The sequence below is a fragment of the Dreissena polymorpha genome, chromosome 6 (assembly GCF_020536995.1).
Source record: "Dreissena polymorpha isolate Duluth1 chromosome 6, UMN_Dpol_1.0, whole genome shotgun sequence".
In the NCBI taxonomy this organism is placed as follows: Eukaryota; Metazoa; Mollusca; class Bivalvia; order Myida; family Dreissenidae; genus Dreissena; species Dreissena polymorpha.
The window spans coordinates 15,947,165-15,974,523 of NC_068360.1; the positions used below are offsets into that span (position 1 = coordinate 15,947,165).

At 35.0% G+C, this 27,359-nt stretch overlaps 1 protein-coding gene and 1 non-coding gene across 2 annotated transcripts in view; one reads left to right on the forward strand and one right to left on the reverse strand.

Moving 5' to 3' along the window:
* LOC127834336 (fibrillin-2-like) overlaps positions 1-27,359 on the reverse strand; it is a 121,919-nt gene that overhangs the window by 43,943 nt on the left and 50,617 nt on the right. Inside the window, exons 44-61 of the mRNA XM_052360082.1 lie at positions 25,668-25,784; positions 25,135-25,251; positions 24,773-24,889; positions 24,453-24,569; positions 23,096-23,215; positions 22,139-22,258; positions 19,097-19,213; positions 17,372-17,491; positions 16,202-16,321; positions 15,686-15,805; positions 15,007-15,126; positions 14,340-14,459; positions 11,657-11,776; positions 9,799-9,918; positions 9,221-9,340; positions 7,453-7,572; positions 5,245-5,364; positions 2,220-2,339 (exon numbers count right to left, since the gene is read on the reverse strand). Coding sequence (XP_052216042.1) covers positions 2,220-2,339; positions 5,245-5,364; positions 7,453-7,572; positions 9,221-9,340; positions 9,799-9,918; positions 11,657-11,776; positions 14,340-14,459; positions 15,007-15,126; positions 15,686-15,805; positions 16,202-16,321; positions 17,372-17,491; positions 19,097-19,213; positions 22,139-22,258; positions 23,096-23,215; positions 24,453-24,569; positions 24,773-24,889; positions 25,135-25,251; positions 25,668-25,784 — 2,145 coding nt within the window. The remainder of the gene's footprint in view (positions 1-2,219; positions 2,340-5,244; positions 5,365-7,452; positions 7,573-9,220; positions 9,341-9,798; positions 9,919-11,656; positions 11,777-14,339; positions 14,460-15,006; positions 15,127-15,685; positions 15,806-16,201; positions 16,322-17,371; positions 17,492-19,096; positions 19,214-22,138; positions 22,259-23,095; positions 23,216-24,452; positions 24,570-24,772; positions 24,890-25,134; positions 25,252-25,667; positions 25,785-27,359) is intronic.
* Trnaf-gaa (transfer RNA phenylalanine (anticodon GAA)) lies at positions 20,733-20,822 on the forward strand. Its single transcript is given in 2 exon segments — positions 20,733-20,769; positions 20,787-20,822. It is a non-coding gene; the product is annotated as a tRNA-Phe (tRNA).

Sequence of the window (27,359 nt, forward strand, 5' to 3'; positions counted from 1 at the left end):
ATAGTGCAGGGTCGCACATATGTTCAAGGTTCTAGTGCTTATAGTGTAGGAGGAGATAGTGGCCAGGACGGACGGACGGACAGACGGCGGAGATAACCACAATATATAATAATAATAATAATCGATTTTGTTTCTCAAATGTAAAACAAGTGTCTACATTTAACTAATTCAATGTTATGTTTGAAACAGTAAGAACATTATTTAAATACATACTTTCAAATTATTACGGTTTTTGGTTACAATATACTAAAATATTTTGGAGTGCAATTCTATACTCTCTAAAAACATGAACATCATTTATAAGAAGACACAGTTCTCTGTAGGGGCACTTGCCATGGCTTTATTTTAGAATGATTCTTTGTGCATGTGGTAGGGAAAACATTGATGTTTAACAGAAATTCACTCTTTTGCTTGAAGGTTGGAGACTACATGAGACTTTGACAGATGGCGGGAAACCCTTCTCAACTGGTACGAAGCCGGTAAATAGATGGCCATAAAACAGTGACCGCTGATTCGCGTCGAGTTCTTTCTTGCATAACCAATGACCCCCTTTTTTATTGTTTAAATCATTGCGGCTTGGAATGCTCTTTAAGAAAAGGTATGGTTATGGGGATGTCTATGCGCAAAAGTTTGACTTTATTTTTAGTTAAAGTTATTGCTTTCACATTGAATTTGTGTAGGTTATCTTTTAGTATATTGTCACCTTTTTTTTTACATTTTTAAGCAAATAATCAGATAGAATTTTCACATGAGTATCTCTAAGCATGTAATCGGTCAAGTACAAACGTTTAAAGCTTCGTAAAGCACAAGAGGAAGCAGCTTTTTATCGATTCACTATTAAATACTTGTTATATATTTTATGATCGCAAAGAAAATAAACAATTCAAATATTTTTTTACAAACTTGGTAAAAAGACATAAATTAGACCTTGATACATGTTAGGAAACAGTCATCAAAACTAAATGACTTTATAAATGAGGTTGTTTAATTTACTGCATACTTATAGGTCATTGAAAATATGCAGTTTATCACAGAATATGTAAATGGTGTATTTTGAGTGGCAAAGATTTCGCGCAACAATCAGTCTCTCTGAGTATTTAAAGCAAGCTACGTTAAAAATAATTTAAAACAAGATGTGTTTGTGAAATACTATGTCCCCCCATATATTTGACCTTTGACCTTGAAGGATGACCTTGACCTTGACCTTTTTCCACTCAAAATGTGCAGCTCCATGAGAAACATATGCATGCCTAATATCAAGTTGCTATCTTCAATATTGAAAAAGTTGTGGCCAAGTTTAAAGTTTGACGCAAACAAACCAACAAACCAACAAACAGACAGTGCAAAAACAATAATATTTATGTCCCCTAGGCTAGTATAGACTGGGGGACATAAAAAACTAATTTAACGAACGTACAGACAAATCAATGCATTTTGACAACTAAAAATGTGCATTATTACTGATTGTTTATAGTTACCCCCCTTGTTTCAAAATCAATCTCTTTTTAGTCGCGGCGACCTTGACCTTGGAGATATCGGCGTAATTCTTTCGCGCACACACCGTCTAATGATGGTGAACAAATGTGCCAAATGATTTAAAAATGTCACAATGAACTACAAAGTTATGGCCCGGACAAGATTTTTCCTCAAGCCCGCCCGCCAGCCATCCCGCCCGCCCGCCGACATTCGCCAATCTAATTACCAGTTTTTCCTTCGGAAAACCTGGTTAAAAATGTATTCATCAATAAAAAATGATTTAAAATGATAACGGTGCATACGTCACGTGATTTCATGTCGAAAAAAAATTTGTGTTTCAACAAATAAGTGTGTTGGGTCATGCAAAAAGGGCCTAGTATTTATGATGGCCTCTCGCTCCTATCGGTGCAACGTATTTTGGTTATATGTTAGGAGCAAAACTTCTCTCACGTCTTGCTATGTATTGATATTATAGTACTGTTTTAAGTGGTCAAGTGTTAATGTCGCTTAAAGTATTAGTACAGGGGGAGTTCTTTTAATGCATTATCATCTAAGATAACATAATTTACCTAATTATTTAACTATTACATATACTAGTATATGAGCAAACACATTTCTAAATAAGGTTAAGCAATTGCTCAATGGAAATATTGATTTGACATTTATATGAGAAATATTGCTAGAAAGCAGTATAGTTTGATGGAATCAAATATAGCATTATTCAACAAACACTGCATAATTACCCGTGTCACAAGTTAGGCCAGTAAATCCATTAACGCAACCGCAAGTGTAAGATCCAATGGTATTTGTACACGTGGCGTTGTTTCTACACGGATTTGTAGCAGAGTTGCACTCGTTAATGTCTAAAAAGCAATTGAAAATGACGATCAAATATAAACACTTATGCCGCCACTCATAGGAACTTATTTAATTAATGTGTTCCATTAAATAGAGAATAATAGGTTGGTGACGTGGATGGAGAATGGTTATCTGGCAAGTCGGAGGCTCACCCGATAAGATCCTCCGACGAGCCAGATAACCATTCTTCATCCACGTCGCCAACCTATTATTCTTTTTATCCTGTCACATTTACAACATTCGTTGAAATGTTTCTTAAATATCTAGTTTTCGAGTATTTTGTGTTTAAATATTTGATATGGTAAACATCACGAGCGAAAAAAAAACGGTGACGTCACGTCAGGCAAAGCGCTTAGGCTAGCTTCCATCTTGTAAAGACACACAGAAATCGAGTAACTCGTTATTATTTCAATACACAAAGACGAAATTATGCTGTTTAAATAATAATGTTTAAACAAACAGCTCTTTACATGAATTTGGTATTTTATTAATAGAAAAAAGTATATGTTATTAATAGAAAATAGTAAATGCATGCGCATGCGCGGATAGCAACTGACGGATATTCGAGGTCACGTGGTCATCTAGCCTAATATCTTTTGGGATATTAGGTTACCTGGTTATCCGGCTGATTTAATGGCATGTGGCAGGATAAACAACAATAAGTAGCACTCATACAGCAAATCTTACTTGTACAATTAATTGCCGTACTGAATTTAGTACTAATGTTACTATTAATTATACGTACTATACTATCGTGAAGCACTAATATTACGAACTGTTCACAGCAAATAAAGTATACAAACAATAATAATCGATATTCTAAGTTTTCAACGCCGTAAATGTACATATTGTACACCTATCACCTGAGAATTAGAATACCTAGGATAATATTAAAAATATACTACGTTCATATTCCGTCAATAAGAGTTATTTTATGTGTAACGTGGATTCAATATATATGACGGCACTAATAATATATGTTTGACATTTGATTATGCACCATAGCGAATTTGGTTCTTGCGCTCGGCACGCGTGTCATGCGAAGAACTTTTGAAACATAATTGGAATATATAACTATGCAGGGTAAAAAGTGGTACAGACAATGTTCAGCAGTCAGTTCAAACAGAAGCATATACTGAGTTAACAATCAGCGTTGTATGTTGGCCTTTGATCTCATACTATGACCTTGACATAAAAAGGAAGCTAACGGCTAATACAGTTTAACATTTGTGCCTTATTTAAAATCCTAGGATCGTGAAATAAGATGACGGGAATGTGTGTGAATTGCCCAACGGATCAACTATCCCGAGCTGAGACGACAGGCAAAGTGTTATCTCAATGGTTCCCCATCTAAAGAAAATTCTACACATGCAACCACTATGACTAACGACTGAAGAATTGGATATGCTATTTATCAAATTAAAAGGCCGAAATTACTTGACTACACTAGTAAAACGATTCATTAATGTATAACTCTCTAACTACCCATGTTGCAAAATGGGTCTGTATATCCAGGTAGACACGTGCATCTGTATGAGCCAAGTGAATCAGCGCACGTCCCTCCGTTTTTACATGGGGCTAGACATTGGACTCAATTTAAATGACAATCTACATTTCAAGTTTGATAGCAATAGCGTGTGTGAGATGGTTGAGGGTCTTTCAAAAATAAAATATAAAAATAAATATTTGTGTTTTTTTTTACCATGTTTAAAAAAAAAATTATTTGTGTGTGTGGGGGGAGACGGGGAATAATGTGGAGGTGTGGTCATTTATTAGATGATATTTCAAAAATATGGATTTTTTTTTTTTATTCTCTTTTTTATTGGGGGGGGGGGATTCTGGGGTGGGGCGTGGGGGATGGTTTGGATGGAGTCCATTGTGGTATGTCAGTTAAGTGTTGTTTTGTAAAAGTTATTGCAATTTAAGCAAAATTTATTTATTTGATCTTGATATATTCAAGGTCATTCAAAGGTCAAGGTCAAATTCAACTTGCCAGGTACAGTACCCTCATGATAGTAAGAAAGTATTTTAAGTTTGAAAGCAATAGTCTTGATACTTTAGAGGTCAAGTGCATCTTAACACAAAATTTAACAAAATATTCAAACTTACTAAGTCAAAAAAGGACCATAATTCCGTCAAAATGCCAGTCAGAGTTACATAACTTTGCCTGAACAGACCCTTTGTGATAGTTAGTAAATGTTGGAAGTATGAAAGCAATAGCTTTGATACTTTAGGAATAAAGAGGGCCTAAACACAAAACTTAACCAAATTTTCAATTTTCTAAGTATAAAAAGAGGCATAACTCTAAAAATAATGCTGACAGAGTTATGCACCTGGGCCTACACAATTTTCTTGTTTCCATAAAGAAGTATTCCAAGTTTGAGTTAATTATCTTTGATAGTGTTAAAGTTATTTGACTGAATAAAAAACGTTAACCAACGCCGACGCCGACGCCGGGGCGAGTAGTATAGCTCTCATTTTTCTTCGAAAAGTCGAGATAAAAAGCAATATCTTTTATTTAAGAAAGTGTATGGTTATGGTTTGTGTGCATGCCCCTTCTTCTGATTGATATATATAAACCCATTAAATTTTACGTTGATATCTTATATAGTAGCCCTAAAACATGTGACAGACGGACGGACGGATGGACGGACTGAAGGATTGACGGACGGACAATGTCAATGTTTGATTCCTTCGCCTCTGGCGGGGGATATAAACATATTGCGTAATAGTCCAATTCTATATCCCTCCACCTTTGGCGGGAGAAAACATATCGCGTATAAACATGTTTCTTTTTACCGATGTGACTCTACAGAGCCGAACACTTTACTATAAAACATTCCTGTGTACCGATATTCCTCAACAGCGCCGACAACTTTTTTTATTCGAATATTGCCGAAATGCATTTACCTGTATTGCAAGTCTGTCCTGAATACCCAGGCTGACAGGTGCAAGTGAACGAGCCAACACTGTTTATACACGTCGCTCCGTTACTGCAAGGATTTGGTACCGTCGTGCATTCGTCAACATCTTCAAAACATGAATATAACAATTATGTATTGCTATGCATTTATTTGGCCGATACGATGTTGAGGAACACTCATGTTAATATTCCTCCAAATATATTTTTTTCAACTCTGTAGGATCCTTTCTTGAAAAGCAATTGTAAACGGCGTTGAACTATACATGTGGAAGAGAATTTCAAAATCGCTTACGCTGTTAGCTGGGAAAGAAGTTCAAAATCGCTGTTCATCTATGAAGGTTGAAAGAGAATTTCAAATCGCTTTTTAAGCATGGATTTAATAGAATTTCAAAATTTCTGATAAACAAAGCAAGATCGAAGAGATTTCGAAATCGCTGGTCAACTATACAAGATGCAAGAGACTTTCAAAATGGCGGTTCTTCCTTGCAAAAAAACGAAAACGAATTTCAAAATCGCCGTTCATCAGTGTAAGAAGGAAGCCCTGTTTAACTGTGCAAGATGACAGAGATCTTAACAATAAGATACTATCTGGACGAGATTTTCAATAAAAAAAAAACATCCAGATACTGAAACTGGATGGAAAGACTAAAATACATATTTATACTTCACACAGTATGCGTTTTGCTCCTTTAAGATACAACATATAATAGTCTAAAGCAAACATCGACACCGTCACAAGGCAATTAAAACAAGGCTATTGCCAAGCAATATATGTCTCCTACCGGCTCAACCATTGTCAGAAATTCCATCATTGTCAGATTTTTTAAATATATTTGTTGCCATAGCAACCAGAATTTTTGACATAGGAACAAAATGAAATGACGTGCATAATGTCCATAATGCCATATATCCATGTTTCAAGTTTCATGAAAAAGATGAAGAACTTTTAAAGTAATCGCGGGATCCAGAAAACCACCTTTTTACAGCAGTATTTCTAGTCTATTTGTTACCATAGCAAAATTTTTTGACGTAGGAGCAAAATAAAATGACGCCCATAATGTCCATATTGCTATCTATCCATAATTCAAGTTTCATGAACAAAATATGAAGAACTTTTAAAGTTATTGCAGGATCCAGAAAAGTGTGACAGACATACAGACAGACAGACAGACAGACAGACAGACAGACAGACAGACAGACAGACAGACAGACAGACAGACAGACAGACAGACAGACAGACAGACAGACAGACAGACAGACAGACAGACAGACAGACAGACAGACAGACAGACAGACAGACAGACAGACAGACAGACAGACAGACAGACAGACAGACAGACAGACAGACAGACAGACAGACAGACAGACAGACAGACAGACAGACAGACGGACGGACGGACGGACGGACGGACGGACGGACGGACGGACGGACGGACAGACAGACAGACAGACTCACAGACGCACAGAGCGCAAACCATAAGCCCCCTCCGGTGAAACCGGAAGGGGACAACAATCAAACAAAGGTAAGACTGAACGGGTTAAATTATTTAAATACAACGTGCACACTCTTTTGAAGAACATTCAATCAATCATAATACCTTGCTTATTATTATCAATGAAAGTTATTTCAGAAAGTACGAGTTTAAAAAGCAATACCGCTGATGACGTGTTAAAAGTAAATTTACTATGTAATTTATTATGCAACTTGTTATATTGTTGAGGAAAACATAGAAAAACTGTATTACATGGGTTTTATGATCAAATGCTGATAAAAACAATAACAAATAATTTAAAAAAAACAACATAAAATGACCAGTCTCCTGGCACTGCAAAAAAAGGGAACAAATTCATCACGGATAATGATAATATAACAATCGAAGTTCAATGGATACTGACAGCATTCTTGTGAAGTGAAGGCGGACATTAGTAGCCTGTGGATATTATGGGTTATTATTTATCGTATATGTGCGTGGCAAATATAATTATGTACTTTGTGTTTTGATCAAACACTTCTAAAATAAAGCCGTTAATACGAACACAGACACAAGCAATGAACGATTTCTTTACATACTTTAAACCTGAAATGACACTGAATATTCAATCAGATATATAATACTTAAAAAAACAACTGTCTTCACAAAAGCTTACTAAATAAATGGATTCACAATATGGATTGTTCAATCGTTCACGATTACCTTCGCCGCACGTTGTGCCTTGATAGCCCACTGGACAACCACACGAAAACGACCCAAAGGTATTCGTGCAGTTTGCCCCATTAGCGCATAGATTGCTCGTAGAATTGCATTCATTGATGTCTAAAAATTGGAATCTCAGTGCAAAACATTTTATAGAACTTGTCCACAATTACTCGTCAAAATAATTTGCTTGCATTTTAATGAATTGTAAAGAATTTTTTTTCTTTAAAACGTACTAAGTCTAGTCTGGCTGATTATGAAGAAGAAGGATGAATTTATTGAGAAGTTTTATTTTTGAAACATATTGATAATCTATTTAAAACTTTATCAGGAGGTTTTAATATATATTTTATGAACATGACAATGGTTTAGTTTGGTATAAACATGCATTAGCCGATGATCAAAGCTGCGTTATCTCACATCGCAAATATCAGTTAGTATAAACACCATGCAATAAATAATACAGTCGAAAACACATTGCAACGTGTTAAAAACTGATGATGAAAATCCTTAAAAAGAAGCTTGCGCACTTGTCAACGACAATTATTGATCCGAAAAGAGAATACCACCAAAGGCAATTTTAGTTTTAATGAATGTTTCATCATCTAATTGATGTTTGACCGAATACTAGTATTATGCAACTGTTGAGGTGTGGGTATAAGTTTATATATTGAAAAATATAGACGCCATAAGTAAAATGATATTCAGAGATATTTATATTGCCTTTAATAAGCTGCACATAAAGCACATCCTTTACAAACTGAATGCGATTGAATGACACTACAAAATAAGCTGGACGTGCAAAGAAATAGTTTTAAACAGTTGTTGAATGTGCAAATATTCAAAGGTCATACCTGCTGAATTAGTACTATACATGTTGAAGGCATTGAATTTCCTTGAACTAAATTGCAGATGAGAGACAATATAGAATATTTACGAACCATGATACAAGTACAGACAGTTGATACAGAGATAACATTTATATAAGAATTTGTAGGCACCAATGCAGCTCGTAAAAAATAATTTTCGTACTTGCGCAATTTAAAATATGGGTTTTATTTTTGATTCCATAATAATTGCATGTTTGTGATCAAGCATTAAGTTTACATATGTTAAGCACTGATCTTGGAGCTGGCAGATTTCAAGAGGAAGCGGGTAGTGATGCTTAAATTATTCCGAGTCATGCGTTATACAGTATAGCTTCAGCGCAGTGAGACATAGCAAAATACGATTATAGAGTACGTCTGACCATTTGTTGCATGAATACAACGGGTCGTAATAGACAAAAAATAAAGCTTGAAGCGGGTCGGTAAGAAATGCATACGCTGATGACCAAAGCAGTGGTTCACAAGGTCAAGGGCAATGACGATGATATTGAATAGGCGGATAAGCCAACTGCTCATCAGGCATTGACGATGATGTGGATAAAATGTACAATCAAACCGACAAAAGGCACTCGCGAGGAAATTATTAAAGCCGACACGCAAACATAACGTGGACCAGATCTTTAGGACTGACTTTAGTAAACTGGGAAAACAACGGTACGTAAGGTCCTGACGTTGAAACTGGTGAAGCGGAAAGCGAACCGTTCATTAGATAAACTTTGAGAAAGATAACAAGCACACGGTTAAAACGGAGGTGACGATGCGACAGATGGCGCGGAATGGCCAAGACAACGTGAATCATAAAGCGGATAAGCAAATAGTGGACGTGAAACTGACAAAAGCAATGACCAAATGGACCAGCCAAGACAATGTGAAGCAAATACCAATATCACAGTGAGCTCCCGTTAGACCACGTTGACAGGAACAACTAAAAAAACCGACTGTGTTAGTACACGTCCCGCCATTTTTGCACGGGTTTTCTTGGACTGTGCATTCATCAACATCTGCAACAGAATGACAACCAATTGTGTTCGTAGTAATATTATATTTTAAAAACAAACATTTGTAATAATTTACGCGAATGTGTTTGTTCACTTGGGAAACCGCATTATTTGGCAGAATGTTCACACAGGATTATCTGAAATATGTGAATGGAAGTTCAAGGCAGACCCAAAAGCATTCAACTAAAGAGAAAGATTTCAGATCTCTCAAAACCAATATCTATGAGAAAACAGATGTAAACGTGTATTTGATACGTTGACAATTATCGTGGTTCATGCTGGAGTAAAGAAAACATAATAGAATTGATATGAAACTTTTTGACACTCTATGATACTTGTTAACACCAAGAACGTTCGTTTATACAGTAATCGATATTCCGTTAGTGCTTTTCCATATGAGCTTCGATTAACTGATGCTTTCAGGGACTGAAACTTTGGAATTATCTTCAGTTCACCATTACCTTCGTCACACGTAGTCCCTTGAAATCCCATGGGACAACCACACGAGAACGACCCAAAGGTATTCGTGCAGTTCGCTCTATTTGCGCACGGATTACTTGTAGAATTGCATTCATTGATATCTAGAATAGGAACATCAAAGCTTAAAATATGTATAAACCTGATCCACACTTTACCGTTTTTGTTTTTTTGGCAAATTAAGGATGTTAACAAATATGTTAAAATTAATGACTGTTATAGTATGGAAATATATCAAATGAGTGCATTAAATGTTGATTTTATGATGGAAAAAGGGTATCATTATATTAAACATTGAATGTGGTTATCGACTTTTTAAAATGAGATGCGCGTGTCTAAAATAAGATTAAAAACTATAAAAATAGCATACATGTTGAATGTGCAAGAAAGCGTAATTCTAAAAAATACTTCGCATGTACAGGGTGTCGGTTTTCTCTTAAATTCTTGCCGAAAATATCTGCTTTCAAAATAAATCATGACAGATAAAAAGGACTTCTTAAAACTTATTGGAAACAACGGATGGTCAAAGAGTTTAAATTTGTTGGAAGCAATGTGGCTGATAAAATCTGAGGTTACATTCTAAACCTACTCACAAAGATTCAAAGCCACATCAGTCATAACTTTTTCCAGAATCGACAGATATTTCGCTCTATTTTGATAAGCTTAATGTTTGAAATGCTTGTATTCAAGAATGAACCTATCTTGTATAATTAGAACAGATTACAGCGCCTGCTATATTTTAGGAATCGGACGATGATTGAAGCTTACATTGAAGCTTGTCACTTACATATATTTGATCAAATTGGAAAATAATTAATAATGCCATATGATATATGCTGAAAAAAATGAGGATACATCACAGCCGAATAACGCTGAAGACATTGGAGCAGGTCTCCCTAAATATGTATACGTTGATGACGGAATATCTGATCGTAAGCATGGCATCACCGGTAATGTGACTGATGTGAGCGGCAAGCAAACACGTAATACAATGTGTAGGCATAGAAGGGTGAAATTGATTAAGTGGACGAGCCAGCTGTTCACCAGGCCTTGACGATGAGGTCGATAAAGCAGACAAGCCCACTGTTTATCATGCATCGACGTTGAGGTTGATCAAGCGGACAAGCCAACTGTTCATCATGCATTGACGTTGATGCTGATTTAACGGACAACCCCAATGTTCATCAGGCATTGACGTTGAGGTTGATAAAGCGGACAAGCCCACTGTTCATCATATATTTACGTTAAGGCTGATATAACGGACAAGCCTAATGTTCATCAGACATTGACGATGAGGTTGTAAAAGCGGATAAGCCAAATGTTCATCATGCATCGACGTTGAGACTTATATAACGGATAACCCCACTGTTCACCAGGCATTGACGTTGAGGTCGATAAAGCGGACAAGCCGAATGTTCATCAGACATTGATGATGTGGTTAATAAATTTGCCAACTGTTAATCAGACATTGACGATGAGGCTGATAAATTGGAAAAGCCAATGTTCATCAGCCATTGACGATGAAAATTATAAAGCGGACAAGCAATATGTTCATCAGGCATTGACGATGAGATTGAAAAGGCGGACAATCCAAATATTTACCAGGTATTGACGATGAGGCAGATTTAGCGGAAAAGACAACTGTTCATCAGGCATTGACAATTAAGCTGACTAAGCGGACAAGCCAAAGAATTATCAAACAGACGAGCCAAATGTCCACCGGGCATTATCGATGTGGCTGATATAGCGGACACGCCAAATGTTCATCAGGGATTGACGATGAGATTGAACAAGCGTTGAGGCTGATAGAGCGGACAAGCAAACAAAAGGTCAAGAAAATACCAATATCACACTGAGCTCCAGTTAGGCCACGTTGACAGGAACAACTAAAAGAACCGACTGTGTTAGTACACGTCCCGCCATTTTTGCATGGGTTTTCTGAGTCAGTACATTCATCAACATCTGAAACAAATACACATCCGTTTGTATTCATCTAACATATTTATATTTGTACATCCTTGCCCACAGATTGGTACACATTAAAAAAAGACACAAAACAACAACAACAAACTTCATACTGGAGTGAATAGAGATGCTTCGCTTAGGAAGTAAATGCACAGATACTTGTATTTCATATACAGAGGGGGTAATCACGTTATAGTCAAGATGGCGACGTCCATGCCGAGACAGCTATTTTTCGCCGTTGTATACCCGTAATAACTTTTGTTTAACGACCTGAATTACCCTTTACCACGATGCTCACTTTCCAGCCATAACAGTTAAAAAGTGATTAGCGTTTATTTCGTATTTAAATTCACTTTATATCTCGAATTTACTCCCCGCACATTTTCTTAGTGGAGCCCTAATTAGGTCATCCCGCTAAGAAATTTTGCACCGAGTAAAGTCGAGATATAGAGCGAATATTACTATGAAATAAACGCCAGTAAAATTCTTGGTAATATTGCTGGAAAGTGAGCGTTATTTAAAAAAACAAGTATTAAGGGTATAAAACGGCAAAAAATACCGGCATCGGCATGGACGTCGCCATCTTGATAATCACGGTGATTACCCCCTCTGATATAGTTATTCATTGATGACTTAAAATTTGAAAGTCTGTGATTCCTTTTAAAGCTATTTTGAGAAGAAGTGCTGTTTATAGTAATGGCATGCTAAATAAAAAGCCGATACAAAGTCTTCAGTATTAGTTTAGTTTATTCGGCAAAAATTAAAGCTCTCATTCCCGTAACAATATTAATATTCAATAATGACGAATTCGGGGCGATATATTATCATACACCTTGCTTTGTATAAATAAATCTCACGTATGCGCCGCGTATGAAGATCGGAAACAGTCGGACTTAAGCCAGATAAGCTAAATGTAAAAGTAATGCAGTACGTCTCTTGCACTTTGATTTAATAATTTAAGATCGCATAGATAAAAAAGCAGATAGCCTATTTAATAAATATACGTCGATTAAATAGTACACCATAGAACGACGAATCAGATGAATGAAAGACACGAAGGCCAAACTTACAGCACATTGATAGTTATGCCTGATAGAAAATCATAATTGGCAGCAACTTTGGCATTTTGTGTTGATAGAAATCGCCGAAACCATATATAAAATAGTACCAAAGCAAGAATATTATTGTACAGGTCACGAAAGTCAACAGATAGGTTAATCCCGCGATAGTCATGATGGCGACGGCCATGACGAGACAGGTATGTTTCGCCGATAAACCCATTTTATTTTATTTATTTTTATGCCGCTCACTTTTCACCAATATCATCAAGAAAGTGGTTAGCGTTTATTGCGTATTAATCAACGATATATATCTCGACTTTACTCACTACACAATTTCTTAGCGGGATCACACAATGACAGCTCTCGCTTAGAAAATTCTTAGCGAATTAAGTCGAGATATAAGCAACTGTGGTAAGGCAAGGGAAGGATTTGTAGGCGTGATTTAAGCAAGTGATGCAAGTGAATAAATAAAAAACATCATAAAACATAAAGAGTATAAAGATACATGTATACCGATGTAATTGATGATTTGGTCATATGAACAAGTGAATTTGCGCATGGACGCCACAGTTCTTGACAAATGTTCACAGACAAATGTACTACATTATGCGAATGCCCTTCCGCCGTCGCAAGAAGCCACAGTTATTTGTACCGTTCCTACTGTAACTGCATGACGTTCAAGTGCCAAAACATACGTCTAAGATAACACATCACATTTCCCAACTTCAGTTGTATTGCCCGTTTATTCTTCCAAGCAGTTTTCTCAATTGTTAATAAAAACTACAAGCTACAAGTCATATGGGTGAATATTTTCTGGTATTGCAATCCTACATTTAAAATCGCGTATGGTATACACCATAAGATCCATCACATTAGTTTAAGTTTCTGTTACGAAAACAAATGTTATAAAATAAGTATATCTTACCACATTAGACACACATAGCCCATACAATGATATTTTTACAAATTTTCGTATCTGAGTCCTGGAACTCTATAACTTACAAATCTATGAGTCCCCGAATTGAAAGAGTGAGTCCAAATTTAAAACGAAATTATTTTATTTTTTGAGAAATTTCAATGCATTTTTGGGACTCACATAATTCGAAACTTTGCATCCCAAGAGGTTTTTGTGAGTCCAGGACGCAGGACTCGCAGGTAAAAAAACCACTGCCATACATGTAGCATCGCAAGTCTTGGAACATCAAAAGTAGTAAGTGTAATGTTCCGTAATTTGTACTAAAACAAGCATACCTCGGGCAATTTGAAAGTGATTTAACACACATTGCTAACCCACAAATGTACATAAAAGTATTGTTGCGTGCATGTTTTACTGATTTACGACGAATAGGTTAAAGACAAAATTCCTTTGTCGGAAAAGAATGTGTCGGCAGAAAGACATACTCACTTAGGCATTTACATACTGGAAACAAGTGTACCAACCTCAAGTTCGTTTCGGGGACGTACAATAATAAACCAACGAAAATCTAGCACAGTATTACCTGTGTTGCATGTAGGGCCAGTAAAACCCTGTGTACATCTACAAGTGAACGATCCAACAGTGTTCGTGCATGTTCCTCCATTTGCACATGGACCAGGTGTTGCGGTACATTCGTCCACATCTGATTACAAATTTATAGATACAGCAGCATCCATGAAGTAAATAGATAACTCAACTCTAATTAGCATCACTTATAATCAATATGTCGATATGTCAATATGTCTTCCGTTTATTTTTATATAGTTCCATTCACATATTGTATTGTATCCATAACATTATCGTGAGTTTTTTTTAACAAACCAAATATTTCAATATAACTATATATTAATTAATAACTGACAAACACTTAATTACTTTGCATGTCTTGGTACGTATTAAATAGTAATGTCAATGTTCAACAATGTCAATTAAAAAAAGCATACCTTTGCCATATTTAAGCGAGAGTCAATATACATTACAAAACAACTACTTCTTAAACAAATTAAAATTGTGCGCATGTTAGACGGATTTACGTTAAATAAAATAAAGTCTGAAGTCTGTTGTCGGAAAAGAATGTTTGGAAAGAAAGACACTCTGACGCATAGACATTCTTGAATCAAGAATACCATTTTAACCTTCGTTGCCGGGACGTACAGAAATAAACCAACGAAAATCTAGCACAGTATTACCTGTGTTGCATGTAGGGCCAGTAAAACCTGGTGTACATCTACAAGTGAACGATCCAACAGTGTTGGTGCATGTTCCTCCATTTGCACATGGACCAGGTGTTGCGGTACATTCGTCCACATCTGATTACAAATTTAAAGATAAAGCAGCGTCCAGTCAAGTAATTAAGTAAATAGATAACTAAGCTCAATTAAGCATCACTTATAGTCAATATGGCGATATGTCAATATGGCTTTGCGTTTGTTTTTAAATAGTTCAATTCACATATGGTATTGTATCCATAACATTATCGTTATTTATTTTACCAAACTAAATAGTTCAATATAACTATATATTACTAATCAACTGACAAATACTCCAATACTTTGCAAGTCTTGGTACGTAAAAAACTAGTAATTTCAATGTTCAAAAATGTCTTTCAAAAATGGCATACCTTAGGCATATTTATACGTGAATTAACAGTCATTACACATCAACAACTGCACAAAAAAGAAAATATTGTGCGCATTTTCGACGGATTTACGTTAAATAAAATAAAGTCTGAAGTTGTTTGTATGAAGAGTGTTTCGAAAGAAAGACATGCTTACTGACGCGTAGACATACTTTAATCAAGTATACCATCCTTACCTTCGTTGCGGGGACGTACAATAATAGACAAAAGACAATTAAACATACTATTACCTGTTTTACATGTTGGGCCAGTAAAGCCTGGGGTACATCTACAAGTGAACGATCCATCCGTGTTCGTGCATGTTCCTCCATTCGCACATGGACCAGGTGTAAAGGTACATTCGTCCACATCTGATTCGCAGATAATGCAGAGTCAAGTTAGTAAATAAATAACATTATTTTATAAAGCATCACTATGCATCAGTTCATGCATATATCAAACTTAGGCAGCGATTTGTATTATAAATATACAGTTGGTTCTCTTATAAAGTGTTATTGATATTACCACAGTTTTGTTCATAACCATTACTTGAATTAAAAATATTTTTTTGCGATTATTTATTTATAATCAAATTAATAAAACATATTCATACATCGATCGTTCCAATGCGATGAAACCAGTTTACATCATGATATATACTTGGCGTTATGTTCTAAGAGTTATTAATAAGAACAATAATTTATCTCCTAATAGTTTCTCGAGTTTCACTGTTTCGATATTTGTAACACCACAATTAATGTATTAACCTGTGCTGCAAGTCTGCCCTGAATACCCTGGCCTGCAAGTGCAAGTGAAGGAGCCTACAGCGTTTGTACAGGTCCCTCCATTATTGCATGGATTTGGTCCCGATGTGCATTCGTTGATATCTGAAATGCATGACATCATCACACACTTCATAATTCGTGTTTGTTTTATCGTAATTAATTTAAGACAACCAACGACTTTAATCAGGCGACTTTCGTAATTGCACCTGCAGCACTTAAATACTGGCAAAGTCTGACTTAAACCAACAACAGGACCTCCATCCACGGTTGACACTTCGTCTGATGATGTTTGAGAGAGCGAGAACAATTTTCAAGGTAAACAGCTCGTACATAAAGATTGTCATCGCCCAAAAGAAATATAAAGTGGTACGCGAAATGAAACGGCCATGAAACGTATATGTACGAAACATAACATTCACATGAACAGTTCACTCTAACTGGAAAGCTTGGCTCATATTTTTCAATTTGCAGAACCCATTTAGATCTTAAACATCAATGTACAAGAGAAAGACATTCACAAAACAAATTAAAAAAAACTTCAACTGGACCAGCAGGAGAGAAACAGTCTTATACAAAGCATTTATTTATTTATTGCAAGGGACCAATTGCAAAACAGTGACGCACACACCCAATATATCGGAAATAATTCAATTGATTTTGCTCAATAATGATGGAAACATTGCTTCAAAACATATCTCTAGGAATAAATTTGCAAGAAAAAAATGAATATAATTGATGTTGTATTCGATGCACAATTTACCAACAAATCAAAGTTATATGAAATTCAGTAGTAACTGTTCGAATGAAGGCACTAGGGTGGTATTTAATACATCGCTGATGAAGCTGTACATCGCAACATTCAATTTCGCCATGTAATGTCGAGTACAAAACTCTTCCATAAACACACCAAATAGATTTCTGAAATACATTTTGACGGACACTCTTTAAACAAAATACGGGGTAAAATGAATTTCAGTCGGATGTTTTTCTTGTTCAATTGTTTTCCTGAAAATATTTCCAATGCTTATTATTGACGAAACATTTGATGATATGTATTTTGTTGGATTTGTTTTGGGGGTGGGGCACCGTGTTTTTCTAAAATATCACTTATCAACCATTGTACAATGATATTGTCATGGACATTCATATTACCTTCGCCACACGTTGTTCCTTGAAATCCAATTGGGCAACCGCAAGAGAACGAACCAATCGTATTCGTGCAGTTCGCGCCATTTACGCAGGGATTGTTAATAGAATCGCATTCATTGATGTCTAAAAATAATCTCAAAGGTCAAAGTCAATAGTCTCGGGAAACCCGTGTACTTAAATCATTATTTAAGCCCATGGTTATGATTTGTATGAAAATTAAATTAGGATTGCAAATTTCATTTTGAAATCATACATGTTACGAATTTGCAAAAAGAGTCAATCTAGCTGTTGTGAACTCATGTATTTTATATTCATAAATGTGATAATATATACACGCATGCGTTTATATACATGATTTAGTATGTTGTTCAAGCAGATGTATAAAAGCTTAATTTCTGTTGATTACATAGTAATGCGGTATGTAACAATTGTCGAAAAAAATTGAAGCTGCAGTACAAGTTGTAGCAGTGCATGAGTTGAACAACGTAAATACTTACATTCACTTTTTTTAAATATACTGAATTTCTAGACTGTATTCAGGGACAGAAGCGGCGGAACGAGTGCTGAATAGCTTACATTTATTGTACAATGGCGATGTATTCAAATGAAACGCCATTTTAAAAGGGGCGAACGTTTGTGCTTGCAACAAAATGAGAGATGAATGGAATTTAAAGGCGATTTATATATGACAAAAGCATGGCCAATCTAATTTACATTCCAAAAGGTTCATCGTTTGACAAAATAAATTGAAAAAAAAACTACAACCAATTTATAGCCATAAAAATGTTTTATAACAGCAAATATCGATTGACTATCACAATGAAAAAAAGATAATATGTTTTGTTTAAAAACGTGTCTGTTGCAACACTGAGAAGATGGAAGTGACAGCGCTTCCGCGTTATGATGGTGGCATACCGAAAGCTAGGTTTCATGGTAAGGATGAATGTGATGGAAATTGTAAAACGGTAGACTCTCGAACCGGTCGAATAACAATGCGATAATGGCCGGCGCAATTAAAAGCAAAGCAACACAAATAATATGAGCTAAAATTGTAAATGGGTGATAATGGTGTATGTGATAGAAATACATACTTAAAAGTTAGTGTAAGTTATGAAATGTTTTCAGAAACACTTTTTTTCCAATAATAGTATCAAAATCGGAATATAGCCAATTATTATCAATCATTACACATAATATCAGAAAATGATTTAACATTCCATGAGTGTGGATGTGTAATGGAAGCCGTATTCGTTGTCTAATTATCAGGTTCCAAACAATAAAAAAAGCTTTAATAAATGCTTGGTGGGTGAACAGAAAGCTCCAAAAGCTAACTTAGAAGCACAAACATGTGAATAGACTTTGCTTTGCGTGAAAAAAGTACCGATGTTGCAATGCACGCCAGTCAATCCAGAATATAACTTATAAGCACAAACATGTGAATAGACTTTGCATTGCGTGAACAAATACCGATGTCGCAATGCGCGCCAGTCATTCCAGAATATAGCTGATAAGCACAAACATGTGAATAGACTTTGCAGTGCGTGAAAAAAATACCGATGTCGCAATGCACGCCAGTCATTCCAGAATATAACTGATAAGCACAAACAAATGAATAGACTTTGCATTGCGTGAAAAAAAATACCGATGTCGCAATGCACGCCAGTCAATCCAGAATATAACTGATAAGCACAAACAAATGAATAGACTTTGAATTGCGTGAAAAAATACCGATGTCGCAATGCACGCCAGTCAATCCAGCATAACAGGAACAATTAAAAGAGCCAATGGTATTTGTGCATGTACCGCCATTGGTGCATGCATTCGTGACATTGCATTCATCAACATCTGGAAAAAATAAAACTCCGGTAGCATTAGGACACTCTACTAGACTATGATCCGACCCTTGACATTTCACATGCAACAATTTTAACCTCACATACGCAAATTTGAATTGTTAGCCCTTCCGACGACTGTGTAATACGTGCTGCAAAGTCATGTTATGTCATATTTTACATGCTCACCAGTATTTAAAGTTAAAATATAAAAACAAATCTCACAAACCAATGTATTTTTACAACAATTTATTATATTATTTATTATACCAGACGTATCGAAACAATATATAAAAGAAAAAAAACGGTATAATGTCAGAAAAGCACCAAATGTATATTCAGAGTTAGATGAGTTATTCTAACTTCACCTTATACAACAATTAATTTTATTAAAGCATATTATTTAACTAGTCCAATTACTATGGGAATACAATATCTACGATTTTAAACTCATTTGTAAGATAAATAATACAACAGCAATAATAGAGCTATGTAACAACCTATGTAATACGCTTTTGCCACAGGCAAAACAGCCATGTTCATGACTAAGTTCAATTGCATATCAAACAAGATGTGTTTGTGAAACTCTATGTCCCCCCACATATATTCGACCTTTGACCTTTAATGATGACCTTGACCTTGACCTTTCACCATTCAAAATGTGCAGCTCCGTGAGATACAGGTGCATGCCAAATATCAAGTTGCTATCTTCAATATTGCAAAAGGTATGGCCAATGTTAAAATTTGACGCAAACAAACCAACAAATAAAACAACAAACAAACAGGGCATAAACGATATGTCCCCCAGTATAGACTGGTGGAAATAATAAAAATAAGTGGATCATTGCAAATATCTGCATAGTTGTGACATATTTCTAGTTTCAACGTTTGAGAAATATGAAGGAAGTTCGCTCCACAAACAAATTAAAAAACAGACGAACGACAGAGTGACCCCTTTCGATTTTGGGGTACAATATATAACAATAAACAATATATAATTGGCGACGCTCTGGAGAGCGGCGACTAGTATGTAATGCATTTTTTTCGCTTATGGGAGGAGAAATTATTTTACGGATTAATGTATATATTTTTGTTTAAAGAATATCTTGCATAGTGGTGATTTTTTGTGTAAATTAGTGTAAATAAGTACTGCATTTGTGCCTATTACATTTATTACGACATTTATTGCCAATAATGCAAAGCTAATTGTTTTAATTAATAACTGATCCACAACTGATCACAGGGAGAAGATCACAGGGACTGGGCAAGTACGCCGAACTTTCTGGTTTTGTATAAAAACAAAACATAATCAAAATATATTTATTTTGTGGTTTTTCTAATTTGCTCATTTAGTGGAGAATCAATGTAGTACGATATTTGACGATCTATCGTGCAATCAAGTTTATTGGAAGGCGTAGTGGTACGAAAACGTACAATGTATTAGTTTATATAGTTTTTATATTAGTTTAATAGACATATAATAACGTTCGCTATACACAACTTCACCAAATAGCAGTACATAAATGATGTCAGCCGGAATAGCTCAGTTGGGAGAGCGTTAGACTGAAGTTGTTTACGAAACAATCATCTAAAGGCCCCCGGTTCAATCCCGGGTTCCGGCACGAACGAAACAGTTCGGCGGCTGACAATTTGTTTCAGTCAGGTTAATAAATATAATAAAGCTTTATTTTATGTAGACATTTTAAAATCCATTTAACTACAATTGGACATTTTTATTAAAATTAATGGATGCCGCGTGGTGACAACGTTAATAAAAATTTCTTACATCACTTAAATATCTTATAAAAAAATACACGTGTTTTTATATTAACAAATAAATGCAAACAACACATCTATTATCCATGTATTTTTATGGTTGTCTATCATATGCTCTAAGTACTATCCCTACCAGATATAGAGCGCGAAGCGCGACACGTATTATTGATTGTAACAATGAGTTGCGATAAAGGAAGCAGCCGCTTATCAAGGAGGAGCTGTGTCCCAGCAACCCGTTTCCCAAGAGTCAAGCACTCCTCGGAGTTTTTTTTAAGAACCACATATAGAGCGCGAAGCGCGACACGTATTACTATCCAGGTGGTATGGGCCCTTTAGCATTATCCGACCATTACGTCCATAGTTATCTGCCTTAGAATTTGAGAAATTTTGAAATCGTTGTTCGAAGTCTAAAATTTTCATCTGATTGTTCCCAAACTTGCACAGGTTTTTTTATCAATGAGGACCCAACCCAAACTCTCTATATGAGCAATATCGGACCAAAACATAAGTGTTTTTATATCAGTATAACTCGAACCCTATTGAAAATGATGAATATCGGAGCAATAACTCTATTATGATCTTTTACTGAATTTCAAAGTATTGTGAAATGCAGCTTCTTTATGCAATTTACAGTTTCCATTCAATTTTTTTTTCAAACTTTTACAGTGTTTTCATATCAATGAGTACTCAACCCCTATCGTAAATGAGCAACATAAGAATAAGTTCAGAATCATCTCGCCTTGAAGTTGAGAAAAATATGAAATTACATTTACAAGATGAAGCAGATTTTTTAAAACCTACACAGTTCTGTTCCATAAATGAAAACTGCACACGGATGCCAGTAAAAAAAGGAAACCAATGTAAATAAAATGAACTATTAAATATTGGGGGTTACAACACAAAATCATAGATAACGGTTATTTGGGGGTTATAACACAACATCATAAATAATGGTTATTTGGGGGTTATAACACAAAATTATAGATAATGCTTATACCAGTATCTTTTTCTATTTTGTTTAAAATAATCGGCCAATATATTAATATTTACAGTAGAGAAAAATCGTTTCATGTAACTTCATTGAGTGCCTTTTACACTGAAATTCCGACGCACTTTGATGCTTTGCATCAATACTTATCTTGTATGAAGCTTATACCAATACCTGTATTGCATGTTGAGCCCGTGTACCCTGGTGTACACCCGCATGTGTAAGAACCAACAGTATTTGTGCACGTGGCTCCGTTTGCACATGGACCTGGTGCTGCATTACATTCGTTGATGTCTGAGGTCAAAAAGTGTACGTAACGTTGACAATACAGTTATCGAAAAACTATTGAGCATTTATACTCGTATTGTAACGTCATGGAAATTTAAGTTCAGTGTTTAGTTTATTGTATCATTATTTCAATTACATTATTACACGAACTGCTCCAACAACTCAAGAGCGAGTATCAATTGTTGTTTTGTCATATAATTATACATCTTTATTTTACATACAGATATATAAAATTTACCGGGGACAATTCATAAAAAAATGAGAGTTTATATAAAAACGAGGCATATTTGTTATCCAACCATTTTATAAATAAAATACGACATATATTATATGGTTATATCGATTAATTATGTTTTACATACTCGTTCTTGAAGCATCTAAAGTTATACATTAAATAATTACTTCGGATGTAAACCTTTATGTTCTTAAGGTTTTATCTTAACTGCAAATGTTTCATGTTGCATATAGAAAAAATAAAAATGGAAACATGTGTTGATTATCTGGTTAACACTCGTATTTTATTTATAAAATGGTTGGATAACAAATATGCCTCGTTTTTATTCTTACTAGACACATATCTACCCAAATGGGCTTTGAATTGTGTTAATGCATACATATTAGTAACGGGAAAATTGTCGAAATGAGCCTAGCGATCGGGAAGTCACGGATTCGAGGGTCGTTCTTTAGATTTAACACATAGACACCAAGTACTGATTCGAGTCCCAAGAAAAGGACTCGAGAGTGTTTCAAATAATTCCTTAGGCTTTCTATGCAATCGAGCTAAAATAAATAGGTTTAAACTAAATGAACCTTTATTAAAGACAGACGAAAAGGGGAGTTTACCGAGATCACATGTTGCGCCAGTGTAACCCGCCCTACAGCCACAGGTAAAGGACCCCACGTTGTTAATGCATGTTCCGCCATTTGCACAAGGGTTGCCTGCCACGTTGCACTCATTCACGTCTTAAACACATACAACGGTGGTAACAATTGCTTAATTGTCAGCTAAACAAAATATATTATCCATTTATATTTGTTTTGCCCAAAATAAAAAGATGTCCGTTTCCACTTATTCGACCGAACCCCAATTTTGAGAGCCGACCTTAAAGCTTTTTGCTTGCTTTCTCGAGTGAGTTTTCGATCTCTTTTGCTGTTATTCTAGTGAATTACAATAATAAAAACTGCTTTCACATATGAAAAAAAATTATTGCAAAGAGATTATGGAGAGATTATGAAAATAATAACTTGTGCATAGTTAACACGCGAAAAAAAATGGTTTGAGTACTATCCTTCATATGTGCGATGTAAGTGAAAACAAACATCTTTTTGGCCTTAGGCTACTATACGTTATTTATAATATTATAATATGTACATAATGCATGCATCTTCTACGATAGGTCTATTGTTAGAAAATTCTAACTAAACATATATTTACAAACAGTTTGAAGAAGAGATCTATATTTAAAACTTGACAGGAACCAGACTATCTATAATTTAACATGAAACTATGGTATATGCTCGTGCAGAATAGAAGTGTATGGGACTATAAACAGAGTTACATTATAGCATTATAAACTAGATAAGATGAAAAAATATCCATCTGTATAAGTAAGTAAACTAGGAGAAATTCAACCAATCTATCAACGAACAATACATAGGAGGTAACGAAACACTATCCATCCATTCTGAAAGTATAAGTAGATATTGCATATTATGACAAAAAAACGAAACTTTAGCATAAAAGTAAATACAAGTAAATAAACGCAAAAATGTAAAAAAATTACACTTTGATGATATCAACAAACACCATAATAACAGTATTCATTAGTTAACTTCAATAAAATTAAACAAGAAAAACTATAATAAGAAGGTGTAATTCGATAAAATATAGGTTAACGCACCTTTAGTTTAACATATGATAATAAATGATTCTGAATTCAATGTGAAAACGTGTGACAAGTATTTAAAATTTGATACACAAAATGAAAAACCGAATTCCAATGTCGTATTAATATATATATTAATGGCAACGCGAACACATTCTATTTTGTTTTAAAAATGTGATGTATTAAGATCTGTATTTTCATATATCAATTGCTCCATAAACACAACAAGAAAACTGGTAATAAAGCAGAAAACATATTTATCAATAAGGAACTTGTATATTTTGAAGGAATGTGCCCTGAACAAACATTCAAACCTTCGTCGCACAGAATCCCTGCCCAACCCGCATCACATATACACGTGTACGTCCCCTGGGTGTTGTTACAGTAACCATGGAGACACTTATCAATGTCGGCTTCACATTCGTTGATCTCTGTAAGAATATCAAGCGATTTAATTGTTTCATACACAATGACTTCACCAGAGTATCAAGACATTTTGCTTTAAACTATATCGCACTACTAATACGAGTAGTTCAAGCATTTAAATCTTTCTTTTTTACTATGGTAATATTATCATGTTTATTTTTATTCTTTATTTTTAGGGTTTTTTTTAAGTTAATATTATTCGACATACCAGATTCACAAAACCGTCCTGTCCAACCAGATGCACAGCTACATCTAAAGGAGCCATTTGTATTCTCACAAGTACCGCGTGAACAAGGTGTTGTTAGATTGAGGCATTCATTGATATCTGTATAAAAATAGAGACACGCATCTAAAATTCTAGTCAAACGTTTAACGCTGAAATTCATATTATACTAGTCCATCGCATAGTTGTGAAATTATATTTTACCACTTTATTTCAAAACTCTCAACTGTCCTGTACATTGTCAAACTCATATATTGCCATGGTAGCCTCAAAATAATTTATTTGCAGTGGCAGATCTAGAGCTTTAAGTACGTTACATTCTACACAAACTACAAGCACATGTTTACCTTTGTCACACAACTTCCCTTCCCAGCCAGGTTCACAATTGCACATAAAGGAGCCATCGGTGTTATTACATGTACCATGTAGACAGGGATTTGTAGGCTTGACACATTCGTTAATATCTGTAAAATGAATTATTTACCAAATAATTTATTTTTATCGTTGTGTAAACCATTTCTGATGTATGATGAATTACCAATTACTTTAAACTGTTGGAAATAACGGTTGCGCTCCGTGTCATTTGCATAAATGGAACCACTAGTATTACGCAATAATTATTTAAATACTTGCGTAACCCTAAAATTGCGTATGTATGTATAAGTGTCGAGTTGCTACATAATGCCTCACATAAATAACGTGTTAACATAAATTATAGATAAATGGCACACTAAGGATTGAATCTATATACATTCAAAACATCCCATGAAACAAAAAGTACGCGTTTTCAAAAGTAGACAATTACATTCCTTTTTAACGTGTTTATATGATGATGTACTTATGACGGGTTACGTAGAATTTTAGATAAATTTCCACATACCTATATCACAAAACTCTCCAGTCCAACCTGCTTGACAATTGCATATGTATGAACCATTTGCGCTCTCACAGACGCCGTGTGCGCATGCGTGTGTCGGATTGTCGCAGTTGTTTGTATCTGTACATGTAATATTTAACGGAAAATTATTAATGTTGTTTATTTTCAACATTTCTACAAAAATTCCCATCCGAAAATATTTAAAACATTAGAACTAGGTATTCAATATGAATAATACAAAGTTGAAGTGCACTTATAATGTGTTACACATATTTCCATCTAGTTTACATATTACATATTCACACATATCTATAAGCGACCACTATCAGATATGCATGACAAGGAAAATTAACTATACAATCTCAAAACAAGGCACCCACTCAATTATAAGATAAAGATGCTTTATAAAGTTTGTGATATCTGATTTCCAATTTGATCTATCGGTTTCGCAACTAAATTTAATTGAAACTGTTCTCGATCCAAATATCTCCCTTCAATCATTATATAGAATTTTGAATAGCGTTTTAGAAAAGCACACCCCTTACAAACAAAAGAGAATAAAAAGCACACATATGCCAAAATGGATAATCAAAGAAGTTATTAAAAGAATGCGCGATAGAGATCACCTCCGCAAAATTAAAGACTGGTACAATTAAAAACTGTAACGAAATAAAACTACTGCATTAATTCGCAAAAGCAAGAAAGAATATTACAACAATGCTGTTAAAAATTGTATTAGTATTTGGAAAAATTTGAAAATGATATCTAATAATGACAATAATCAAAACGATGGAGTTAATTTGCCAAATAAACTTTTAGTGAACGGTGTGTATGTTGAGGACAAAAGTAGGATCCTAATTGCCTTAAATGAGCATTTTACAAACATATCAAACATTGTTGATAAGCTGAAATTTCACGAAGAAAACTTTGCTTATTTAAAGTCATATCTCGAAATATCCTTAAAACAGCATCAATTTTCTATAAGTTACATTACCCCTCTCGAAGTAAGTAAAATAATTGGCAATTTAAATGTTAACAAGGCTACGGGAATCGACGGGATCGGTGCAAATCTTATAAAATACTGTGGAGAGCATATTGTTGTTCCAATTACATCGATAATAAATAATAGTGTTCGTACAGGAATTTTCCCCGATTTGTTAAAAAAAGCACATGTTCTACCAATATATAAAGACTCAGACAGAGAAGACTGTAATAACTATCGTCCGATTTCAATTTTGCCAACTATATTCAAAAGGGGAAGAGGACAACGACAACGAGCGAGGCATGGTATTGTAATGCGGATGGGGGGGGGGGGGGTTAGAGGGTTAGGGTAAGGGGAAGGGGTAGGGGTCGGGTTTGGGCGAGCCTTAACCTAAACTTTACCCTAACCGGACCCCTATCCTTAACCCTAACCCTAACCATAACCCAGGGTTATATCCCCTATACCATGCCTCGCTTGTTGGCATTGTCCTCTTCCATCAAATTAATTAAAAGAATTCTTTCGTAAAACAAATGTGTTGAATAAACATCAGTCAGGGTTTAGAGAAAATAATTCTTGCCAAACAGCACTGATTTGACTCATTGATGAGTTGCTCAAAGATGTAGATAAAGAAATTGTATTGGTTCTGTTTTTATTGACATGAAAAAAGCTTTTGATTTAGTAGATCATGAAATTATGTTATACAAACTAAAACG